The sequence below is a fragment of the Uloborus diversus genome, chromosome 4, assembly GCF_026930045.1.
Source record: "Uloborus diversus isolate 005 chromosome 4, Udiv.v.3.1, whole genome shotgun sequence".
Lineage (NCBI taxonomy): Eukaryota > Metazoa > Arthropoda > Arachnida > Araneae > Uloboridae > Uloborus > Uloborus diversus.
This window is the reverse complement of record NC_072734.1, coordinates 179640718-179653599: the sequence shown is the minus strand read 5'-3', so window position 1 is coordinate 179653599 and position 12882 is coordinate 179640718. Positions and strand designations below refer to the sequence as shown.

At 31.2% G+C, this 12882-nt stretch overlaps 1 protein-coding gene across 1 annotated transcript in view; it reads right to left on the bottom strand.

Annotated features, from left to right (window-relative positions):
- Positions 1-12882, bottom strand: part of LOC129221025 (intermembrane lipid transfer protein Vps13-like) — a 185690-nt gene that overhangs the window by 39145 nt on the left and 133663 nt on the right. The window contains exons 57-58 of the mRNA XM_054855460.1: positions 6405-6533; positions 3245-3378 (exon numbers count right to left, since the gene is read on the bottom strand). Coding sequence (XP_054711435.1) covers positions 3245-3378; positions 6405-6533 — 263 coding nt within the window. The remainder of the gene's footprint in view (positions 1-3244; positions 3379-6404; positions 6534-12882) is intronic.

Genomic DNA, 12882 nt, shown 5'->3' with positions numbered 1-12882 from the left:
AAACATTCAATAAATTCATAAAATAATGTGAGAGATTTGCCTTAAATGACTTTATTTTGGAAGGAATTGACATCCTTAAATGAAATTTACTGAATTTATTATTGCTTTGAATTTAATAAAACTACATATTTTTAAACAGGATAATAAGAAAGCAATAATAAAAACCCATTGAAAAATGTTTACATATTTTTAAACAATGATATTTACCAGTCATGCTATATACCCTGAATTACTTGGTTTTAAAATTCATATACTATGTATTTATCCATCTCTCTCCATGAAGTTCTGCATTACCTTCCAAGTCAATTCAGGTGATTTATTGCTGCGACTTCTGGACTGAGATGGCAGCTTTGAGTTAATGTAATGTTCTCGCCTTACATGGTAGGCTTTAACCTTCAAATATCTCTAGAAAAAGAAATCGCAAGGAGCGGAATCAAAGACACGATCTGCCCCTGAAATGTCCTCTTGTAAGGAGAGCAGGTGCTCAGGTAGCAATTGAGTAGCAATTGAGACACAGTACCACTGAAATTAGCAACAGCACACCATACAGTAACAGGCTGACTGTGGAGAGATCCTTCATGGACTGCTTTTGGCCTACACCCGAAATTTTGTTTGTTGAAGCAGCATGACAAATGAAAGTATTTTTTGTCACAGTAATGTCACTCTAGTACAGGCATACAGTAACACAAATTCCAGTGACTGGCAGCAATTAAAAATAAGACTATACTCTACTCAAAGACATGATAATGACTAATGCTACATCATTAGTGCCAGAGAAACTAAGGTGGCAAATGTGAAAGTTATTTTTACTGCAGCTTGCTTTTCAATAAAGCCTTAAGAGGTGACTTAAGAAAAACACTGACCAACTTGATTAACATTACATTACAAACAAAGAATACATTAAGATTTCCATACAAAAGAAAAAGCTACCAGAAAGATTTAATTTCAGTTTTCCTTTCGTTATACTATTAAATGAAAAATTATGCTTTTATTCTATAAGTAACAACTGCATATTTTTACAATAACTAGGGGGCTCTGCCCCCTGCTCGCTATTGTTCACCAACCCCCAAAGATTGCTTTGCAATCTTATTTGATTTGCAAAGATTTAAATCATCAAAAAGAAATAGATTAAAAACGCATTATGAGCTCCCTTTGGAACAAAAAGCACCCCTTCCTCGGGTTTCAAAATAACGGGGTTAAGTGGCTCCTGAGCATTGCGAAACTATAGTTTCGTACGTTTGAAAAGTCGCCTTCATATCTGTGGTCTCTAGTAACATATTTTGCTCTTTAGCTCGGGGTTATAATTGAGATGAGCCTAAGATTTTCCGTTAAAATCGAAACCCTTAAAGTTTGTGAAAAAGGAAGAAAAAACAAGCGGATTGCAAAGAAGTAACTATGGCAAAGTCAAATAAAACATTAATAATTTTAATGGAGCCGAGATTATTCGAACTTGATTTTTAACGGCTTGTAACTTTTTTTTCCTTTGGAGAGAGAAGCTTAGTTTTTCGACCAAAAGTCATGTTAGACCTGGAGTAACAAGAAGTTTCGTCTAGAACTATACGAGCCTACTTTCCCGTATACCCATACTACTTTCTAGTACATGATCAATATTCTCAAAAATAACTAAAACCGCAAATCGTTTCAAACACATTTTTGTTAATTTCTAGGAATAAAGTATTCCTCACACATCTAAAAAAATTAGATGCGTAAAAAAAAGCAGCAGCACCTTTTAACCAAAGCAGTTAATACACTTTTTTCCCTTAAAAAAAAAAATTCTTTAACAGCTTTCAAAACGAAAAAATAATAATTAAAATTAATAAGCTTATTAAAATAAATACATCATATCAAAAAAAAAAAATTGTTTCTTTTTCTTCTGTTGCCAAAAATAATTTTTTAAATTAATTAATGCACTTACCAAAATAAAAAAAAACAATAAAATGTCAACTTAAAGAAATACTTTTCATTGTCAAAAAAAAAAAATCATCTATGCATATCGTTATGCAGAAACATGAACGACTTCGAGTTTATTCGCCGAAAACTGAATACCTAAATTAAGACTCTAGCGTGAAAATAAAAGCAAATCATATCAACAATAATTATTTCACAGTTAAAACCATAGCTGCGGAGTCGGAGTCAATTTCATTTTGGGATAAAGGAGTCGGAGACGAATAGCCAAGAATCGGAGTCAGTCATTTGTCCTCTGTGTATAAATTTTTGCCATAGCTACGAAGTCAGAGTTGAAATCGGAAGTCGGAGTCCGATTAATTGTCGGACACAGGAGTCGGAGTCAGGTGCCACTAAATTCTCGGAGTCTGGAGTTTGGCGTCAAGAGCTATTTCTAACAAAATTTGTTTGAAATAAATCCGCCTTCAAGTACGGAATCTACATTGACTTTCAGTTTCCCCGTAGGCGCTAATGTTAATATTTTTTGAACTGTTCAAAATTAAACAAAAAATAGTTCAAATCAAAAAGTGAAATATGGGAATGAGGTGTCCTCGCCGAGATCTTTCGAACAAAAAAAAAGTTTGTTCGAATTAGACTACTCATTCAAAAGTTATTAGGGGGGGGGGGGGGACAGACAGACTGACCGACGGACATTTTTCCCCATCTCAATACCCTACTTTCAAATTTTTAATTTTTCGATATTTATTTAATTATTTTATTTATTTTTGATTTTTTTTTTCGCAACATTTTTAAGATGCATTAAGCCTTTGTTCATGCTTTTTTCTTTTTTTTTCTGACTTTTACTGGGAAAGTAGGCTAAAAAATGCCGTTCTTTCCAGTGGTGTCAAAAAGAAAACTGGAACAAGTCCTTCACTTTTTACTGATAGATTTAACGAAGAAAGTAGTACCTAAATTTTAGCTAAGCCTAAAAAAGTTTGAGTAAATAACTCCCGCCGTATTTAAGTTAGAGCATTGAAACAAATTGCATAGAACGCGGAACAATCTACCTTTTTCAACGATACATAATATTAATATGTGCAAGCAACTTTTCACTCCTTTAATAGGCAACTTATGCGAAACTTGAGCTTAAAAAATTAATTACAAAAAAACTAATTCGAATTAAAAAAAAACAAAACCCCAGGTGCAAACCACTGGGGCTTGAAGTAATTTTGCACAAAATCTCAAGGCTGTAGGTGCTATGGGGTCTCCTGGACTCAGGTGCGTCACAGACTTCCTTCCAGAATTTCTTTGAAACCTTAATTTTATTTAATATAAAGCGATAAACAGAGCATAAACAAACCTTTGTTGAAAGAAAATAGGAAAGTTCTCCAAGTCATTCACTAGCAAAGCTGTAGCACGACCAGGGATGTAATCTTCAAATGTAATTATGATGGATGATTCCGTCGTTTGACAGTCAACCGTTATGCCACCTCTCTGAGATATAAAAACACTCAAAAATAAATAAATATTTTTTTTTCAAAAATACAATTCATCAGTTTAACTGAACATAACTTTGATTTAGTATATCTGAGAACTTCATTGGTGTAATGAATTATTTATAATTTCAAGCAGTAAGTTACTATATTTAAGTCAGGGCTCAGGCAGAACTACATGCAAAATACTGAGCTGTTATAAATGAGCTGATGGTATTTTGCATGTATTTATAGTCTCAACAGATATACTGTTAACAATTTATCAAAAAAGAAATAGATACATAAACTTTTAATATGACTTAAATAAAACCCCATATTCATTTAACATCGGTAATGTACACAAAATATGATCATAGTCCCCAAAGCAGAATACTACTAAATTTGCAACTTATGTTGCAGAACAGATGCCTGAGCTGCAGAACAATTCTGTTCACACACACACAAATGTGAGAGAAACCTCTGAAAATAAATAAAATTTTCCTTTCATACTCTTGTATGAAATGGGGGTTTTGATTTTGGGACCACGATTTGTGGGAAAGGTCATGTCTCTATGTGTACAATGCTTGAAATACTTGCAGAACAATTTTAGTCTTATGATTTTACATTGCAGAACCTCACAAAGTATTCTGCTTTGAGGATCATAGTTTCTGCTGATGTGGGCTGTAGCTACAATAAGATAGTTTATGTAGGCTAAACATTAACACTTTTATGACTGAGTACCAGAATAATGCTTCGTCAGTTGTGTGTCAGATTGAGGAAAACTTCCGACCAAGGGCGCCCATATAGGAGGGCAGGGGGGGGGGGGCTTGAGCTCTCTCTTTGAAACTGGAACTTCCTTGTTTTTAGTACTTTTTTCTTTGCAAAAATGTAAAGCATTTCTTCTCCAGCCATTAATGAATAAGTTATTAAAAATGTCAAATTTTAATGACTCTAATCTGTCCAGAAATCGGTTTCCATGGGGAAAATATCCTGTTAAACCATGGTTAAAATATCTGAGCTCCACCCCCCTTACAATTTTGCATATGGGCGCCCATGCTCCCGACCCTTCTTCAGTGGGAACCTTGCACTTCCCCCAAACTTTGACCAAACAGCATGCTTATCATTATTTATCCAAGTTAAAAAGTACATATGAGGTAGTGAGAAGCAAAGGGATGCAAGTGACAAAATTAAAAATTTGGATATGACCAGTACAAATGGTAGGTGAACCTCTCCTCTGTCTTGGGGCAAGAGATAGTACTGTTGGACAGCATGATTTAGAAAAACATTCAATGAAATTCTACCTAGGACATAATCTTTATACGCAATTCACTCAAAACTTGAAAATGTCCACTTGCATCCCTTTGCTTCTCACTGCCTCATATCTTCTCACTGAAATTTTGTTATAACTAAATGAAACATATTTTGGGAGTTGTACAAGAGATATAAGAGTATAGATCCTGACCTAAAGTGAAGATTCTTCTTGTTGCTAAATGTTATAGATAAATAATATTTTTTGGGAGTTGCAAAATGCAGTTGTATTTACAACTGTATAGCAGTAAGATGAGGCATTCTTAAAGCTCTAGATCAGCAGTCCCCAGTCACCATCAGGCACCTGATCAAATGGCACTTGGTCAATGGTTGCCAAGGTTCCTCTAAAATTGCTAGCAAAAAATTAAGTCTTAAGTAGTGATGTGCCGGATCTTTAAAAAAAGTAGATCTGCGGATAGGGATACGAATCCGGATCTCAAAATTTTTCCCCCAATTCAGCTATCCAAGTTTAAAATTTATTACGGAAGGTATTCCCGTCATAATAATAACACTGTTTCTTCAACAAATGTCATCTATAGCAAAAATATAATAAAGACTATGATTTACTCTTTAAAGAAATCTCCGTTAAAATTGATGGAGAGTTGGAAGGAATGGGTCAGCGCTGCAGTAATGCTTGAATAGAATGTGAAAAATTATTTCTAGCTTGCTCGGTAGATGTAGTATACAGAAACAAGAGTGTAAAGCTGCTACTGGATAGGCTAGAAATAATTTTTCGAATTTTAGTTCAGCATAAATGCAGCGCTGACCCATTACACCCAGATTACTCCGACCGACGGAATAACAGAGCCGGGAACACCTTTACAAACAGTAAATAGAGAATTTCGTCTCACTTTTTTTGAAGGCTGCAGAGAAAAACCAAAATGAGGAATAACAGAAACCCCAAATCAACAACAAAAACTAATATTAAACTAAAAATTAAAAAAGAAAACAAAATGTGTCTCAGAGGGCCGTTGGCTTCTGGAGTGATACATTATAATTTAAATAGGAAATAAAACCTAATTTAAACAGAATTTAAGAGTATATTTTATTCAAATATTTAAGAATTTCTAGAATAGAAAAGATTCATTCAAGATCCGTCAAAAAAGTAACGGATACAGATGCAGATACAGATTTTTTTTCCTCGGATATCTGCCGATACGGATACCCAGAACATCACTAGTCTTAAGTCGCCAAAAGTGATGACCATGCGTTTCTTAATTGGTGAAAATTCATATTGCATATCGTGTTATGACAACACGCTTCCATTCTTGAGATGTTCAGTGAATCAGTCGACTCTAGCTTGAGAACTTAATTCGGAGCTAACTCCCTTAAGGTTATTTATTTATTAATTTTTTTGCATTGAGTAAACATTTTTTCAAAAAATGACTTCCAAAAGTCAAAAGTGGCTATCATTTCTTGTGACTCTGGTAGCCAGTGGCTACTATTCAGAATTCCTAGTATAGAGCTTTAGTATACGTCCTTCAAAATTGAGCCCTTTCCTGCTGCTTCAATAACAGTAGGTTCAACATTGCTTTAATTGTAATATTTACTTAAGCTCAACAAGATATCTTAAAGCACTAACTTATTTTTTAATTAAGATTTACAGAGTACTTTAAGTAAAATAACTCAGCATGAACAGGATATCTTAAAATTGCTTTCTGCAGAACACTAGAGCTTCAAGGGAATATAATTAATATAAAAAAAATCTGTAATATGTGGAATGAGAGAAAATAAATTTACCTTTGATTTTAAAGCTAAACAGGTTTTATGAGCTTCTTTAAAAGAAAATAAGCAAGAATGTTGATCTTCATCACAATATTTAACAGCCATCTCAGCTTTGATAGTATTTTTTGGCCAAAATGGTATACACTAGAAGAAAAAATAAAACTTTTTTTTAGAGGAAAAGGAGAAAAGACTTAGTTTTGTTGAAATAATAAATAAACAGGATTAGTATTTAAATAATAGCGCACATGGCAGGGGAAAAAACATTGATTACAGAAGGTACTAATTTTCTTGAACAAGAAATTAGAACAGTGAAAAAGACAATACAGATCAAGCTGAATTACACACATTGCAAGCACATGTTTTTTAAAAAAAAGTTTTTAGTGATTAAACACTTCAATTTGTGAAATACACTTCCAACATACAAGATTAAGAAATTAAATAATGTTTTTATACTACCCACTCAATCAGGAAAGCATTAGTTCCAATGTAATTAAAATAGAACTTCCAACATTTTTTTTTTCGAAAAAAAAAAGCACCACTTGATTATTATTTTCCTACATTAAATGTGTTAACTAAATAGAAAACAAATGCTACTCTATAATTGCTGTTTGCCAAATATTGGTGGTTGACTCTGACAATAATGAAACTAATTAGTTGTATACTACATTACTAGCTCAGAAATATGTAGTATGCTAAACAGATTTTGAGAAGTCATAAAATTTAATTTTAAGAAAAAAAAAAAAAAAAAAAAAAAAAAACAATGCATCTTGCGTTTTTAAACATAAACAATGAATAAGAAGAGGGTTTTATTCTAGGTGATCTAGAGTAAAAATTCCCAGCTTACAACTTCACATTCCTGCAATCTGTTAAAATAGAAACAATATACAAACTAATTTTTTCACTTTCATACAGAAATGTTTTACAATTTTTTTTAGCGATATTAAAAAACAGCTATGCATGTTTAAACGATCCATTCATCTACTATGATCAGTTGATCAATCTTGAAATTTATAGTTGTTGTGAAAATGAATCACAAATAGCAAAAAAATAAATGGACAGCAGTTGAATATACAAACTATTCATTTGTAGCCACAGGAAGTGCACTGAAATTGACAATATTTATGGTGAATTGAAAACAAATACAGAAGATAACCTCTATCTCTTTGCACTATTCTGTCAAAGGACTCTTTTGAATTGATTTGGAGATGCAATTTATTTTCATTTGATTCCAGATCATTTTAGTCGACTACAACAACAATTTTCACATTTTTCCAAAATTCTATTTCAAAATACTGAGCACACCAAAGGGCTACCTGGGATATTAAGCAGACTTTCAGACTTAGATCATGATACCAGACTTAAAAGTCTTAATACGTATAGCCTGGAGCAAATGAGAATCAGAGAGTGGACATTATTCAAAACACACAATAACAGTTATAAAAACAAACATAAGCATCAAAGATAGCACATATTCAAGTAACAAATAAGGAATACATCACATTTCAAGCAAAATGGGTGACACATTTGGGCTACATAAAGCAGCACATTCAGTGCATATTAGTAGTATAACATAAGGATATGTTAATATAATAAAAAACAAAAGTTGGGAAAAATAACTAAATATAAATAGGCATTAACTTATCATGTCAAAGTACTACTTCAAAAAAGAACAAGGCATCTTAACAAGTGTTAAAATCAAAAATATTCTTGCAATTACAGTAACGGTAAATAAATAAAATGAAAATAAGTAACAAACAATTTAACAGTAAGTACTGCGTTCAAATAATATATGCAGTTCATTTAAATTTTATTTAGTATACCAATCAATAAATACTAATTTTTCTGCCTGAAATTACAGTTTGAAATCTTTTTTACAAGTGAATGATTATTATTCCTCACACATAACCATTGTAAGTACAAGTTTTAAACTTGTTATTTCAGTTAAAATCATTTAACAAACAAACTGGGTACATTAAAATTGAAAAATAAATTAATGAGGTCTCGATTTAGATAACTGAATAGGTCAAGGGCATGTTTTCTGATGCAAGTATTATTATTAATTCTGAACATTTTTAGATATTTAATGCATAAGAGAATTATGTAAGTATCAAGCAGTATCTATGAATGACTAAAGAGATATGGCAGACACAAATGATTGAAATAAGCAAAGTTTTCGAATTCAGTTAGGTAAAAAGATTTTTAACATTCAAGAAAAGGTTTTCAATAAAACGATAAGAGCTGCAGCTATAAGACTTTATAGAGAGAAAAGTAAGACAGACTGTGTTGTACAATAGATTTGGTTAAAAAAGGGAGAAAGTGAAAAACTCATCTTACCTGCATTGAACTCATTAGAGGGTTGGGTATTTATTGCTTATCCAAGTTCCAACCAGAAAGTACTATGAAGCAAGATATATAAATAAATTGCTGCCCAAGGTTTACTTTTGATTTGTAACTTTTTCAAATCTCTTGTCTTTCTGAATGTATTTTTTCATAATTCATGACTTTTTTTCAATTTGTCAACAAATGAAAAAAATCAATGTTATAAGCCTTAAGCATAATTAAGTGGAAAGCAACAAGTTGGCTGTTAACAACGTGAGATTTAACATATCTATGTGTATAATTCTACTTTCAAAACAAAATATTACTTAACTGCTGCTGCCAGAACAATAATGTAAGACAATTCAAGCTTAATTACAAAAATAATTTTTCTGCTTAACCCTCGTCTTTCTGAATGTATATTTTCATAATTCATGACCTTTTCAATTTGCCAACAAATAACAAAAATCAATCTTATAAGCCTTAAGTATAATTAAGTGGACAGCAACAAAATTGGCTGTTAGCACTTTTGGTTTAACATATCTATGTGTATAATTCTACTTTCAAAACAAAATTTTTTAAAGACAATTCAATCTGAATTGCAATAAATATTGAAGGAGGGAAAAAAAGATACTAAAATATACATAAGTACTAACAAGAAAAAGTGGATAAAAGTTTAGCATAAGCATTCTATTTCAAGCAGTTAGTCCAATATTGTCGGCTATTCAACAGCATAAAGTATTAGTTTATATACTATGAAAAGCAATTTAAATGAGAAAACTCATATGCACAAAAAAGACTCATATGCTACAAACATGAGGTTAGCAACTAATCACACAGCCACATTCACAAACAAATAGTTTAGAGCAAGATGCAGATAATTTACATGCACTTTTTAAAATCAGATGCAGTGATATATGATCAACTAATACATGAACATAATTTTCATGAAAAAGAAAACTAAATTATTTTCAAAAATCAATGCAGTTATATCAGTGTTAAATCCTTGGGAATATTTCACAAAATTAAGTGGAATTTAAATCTTTTTACTTGGAAACATTCTACATTAGTAAATCAAAAGCAAAAAACTTTTTTAATTTTTTTTCTGCTTTAATATTGAAGCATTTCAGAACTTTAAATGGCCATTCATAGTATTAATAAAAATTACATACATTTTCACTTGATTCACACGGAGAATCTTCTGGACGCTCCTGTTGATTAAAAGTTTTCAAATTTATTTAATTATACATAAGAACAATGATTAAAGGGAATACAATTGGGGAAGAGATGTCAAAAACTACTATGCAACTTTAAAACATAGCAAAAAGAAAAAAAAGTCAACAGAAAATTTTATCACCTTGACATTTATCATGCAATGCGAAAAAGAGCTATACTATTAAAATAACTAGAACATCAAAATGACAAAAAAGGAAAAAGGAAATTCTGTCAATTTTTCTTTTGAAGTTTTCAATACTAATATGCAATCCTTTTTTCCTGTAATGATTCTATTCATTCCTAACTTTAACGAACGAGAAGTTTTTCTAAAACTTCAGAGCAGTTATAAATTTAAGCAAGGATTTATCATTAAAATACGTAATTCTTTATTTAATAATTCCAATTATTTATAAGTAAGAGTTTTTTTTTTTTAATTGAACTTCAAGTTAGACAAAGATTTAAGAAAATTATAAATGGAGAAATTTTAAAACAAAGATATTGAAAACTCAATGAAAAGCACCGCAGAAAAAGCGAGTTCGCCTAAAAGAAGATGGCAGTTATTCTCCCAGACTTTTAGGAGATCATGTCGAAATGGAAACATTAACATGATATAACTACAACAACTCTTTTAATTAGAAATAAAAAATACATGGAAACATTTTGTTTTTAATTTCATAAAATAGTAAACAACAAATCAGTCATTTTCATTCCAAAAAATCACATAAAAATGCAGATTTTGTGTTTTCTCCATTCACTCTAACTCATGTCGGAATTCAAAGGAAATGGAACTAAAGCAAATGATCAATTTGATTAGAGAAACAACTTGATTAAAATGAATAAACAACATAAATACCACAAATTGTAAACAAATACAAGCTTACAATGGAGCCTCGTTATTAGTGCAAAATATTTAATCGTCATTAGCAAATCCATCAATAAAGATTAGTAAAACATGTTTCTATTACATGATCAAGTGTTCACATTCTCCAGGCTGACAGCAGTACATTCAGCACTTTGCTACCCTGTGCAGTACACATCGTAGTAATGAATATGCTCATTTATAGCCTTGAAAAGTTGTTTGAGGTAATTTCTTAACAATTTGTGCTTTGTATTGGTTATTTATTCATACAAATGAAAAATATAGCTATATACATCATTATTTATTTTTAAAAATAATAGCATACTTTTAAAACTACATTGTTGAAAGAATTAAACTTTTAAAAAATTATAAAACAGACTTTGTTCAAATTTCATAATACATTAAGTGCCTACAGTAAGCTTACTGTGATCACTTTGGGAGAGATGATATTTTGATACTACAGCTGATTGATAACAATATATAAAAGTCAGAAAACACAAAAATTCACTTATTAAGTTGCATTAATTTTTCCAATTGGAAAATTTAAAATTAGCAGTTCATTCAAGCACAATTTAAGAGAAACTGATAAAGTAGATCAATTTAAAACTCAAACAGTAGGTCAAATTTCTTTCTAACTTGCTACAGCTTTTTATCCATTTACAGAGCAACGACTGAGAAATTACTGGTGCAGAATTTCTTCGACTCACCGTGGGAAATTTTCAAAAAGTTTCAAAATATCTATGGTTTCCCTGAAAGTTAAATCATTGCATTTAGTTTTCACTTCAAAACTGCTTGTCGCCCGCAAGTTTTAAATGTAAGAGGATAGAGAAAAAGTTTGCCATTTAAAAATTCTTCTTTGCTCACTGACAGGGACAGAATCAAACACTTTTTTTTTTTTTTTGCCTACAGCTCCACCTTCTCAAAGAGGAGGGAAGTCACCACAGGCCCTGCAGATAAGCAATTAATTTAACTCCATACAATTAGCCGTCACCTCACATTAAAGGTAAAGGGGAATCCAAAACTACCTAATGCCCTAAGGAAAAATTTCTGCATGTGTCAACAAAATTAGAGGCCTCCCTTCTATTAAGGATATTTCCTTTGCTCAAAATTTCTGTTGACTGGATGAAAAAATAATAGAATTTGAGATGGTAAACAAAAATGATATTAATCAATGAAGCATCAGACAAAAAAAAAAAAAAAAAAAAAAAGTGTTCAAGTATTAGTTTCAATATTTTGTGATGCTGATGATTAAAATGAATGATAACATCTATCTGTGATCCCATTAAGCAACATTTATACAGTTCTGCACATAATTTTCAGTTCAAAGAATAATTTAAAAATCTGAAGAAAAAACACCTATTTAAGAACAAAGACATAATCACAAAGAAACATTACAGTATTACAAAGCTTAAGAAACCAAACAACTGTACGAAACAAAAATTTTTTTTTTTTTTTTGGGGGGGGTGGACAAAATCTTAAACCAACTTACATTTTTGTTAGAAACACAATTAATTTACGCTTTTAATACCATGTGAGGCTAGCTTTCTTACCTCCTTTATTCTTCATGACCTCAAATATCTGATTTGAAATAGAGTGCACCAAATAATGAAGTATGTTACACGGAATACCTTTTCATGCATTTGCAATTGCAGACATTAACTTCGATCATTCAATAAAATTGCTCTTCTTGCAAACCCTTTTCCACAAAAAACACCTTATTGGTTTTTAAGTAGGAATGATGACCAAAGAACACCCAGACTTAAATATTACACAATGTTTTTTAAAATATTGCACAAAAGAAAATAAATATACATCTCAGAAAATGTATATGTAATGAATTGTTTGCATTAAATCCATACACACATCTGTTTTTAATAAAGTAACTTGGTAAAGTTTATTGACCGTTTAAAATTTACTTAAATATACAAATTAGATATGCAAAACAAAAATTCAAAAATAACATACAGTGAAATCCCTTACAACAAACTTCGAGGAACTACAAATTTTGTTCCTTGTAACGGAAATTTCATTGTAATGGAATTCAAGCATCTTAGTGGAAATCAGGGGTGTTCCCATAGGGCAAGGGCGCCCATATAGGGGGGC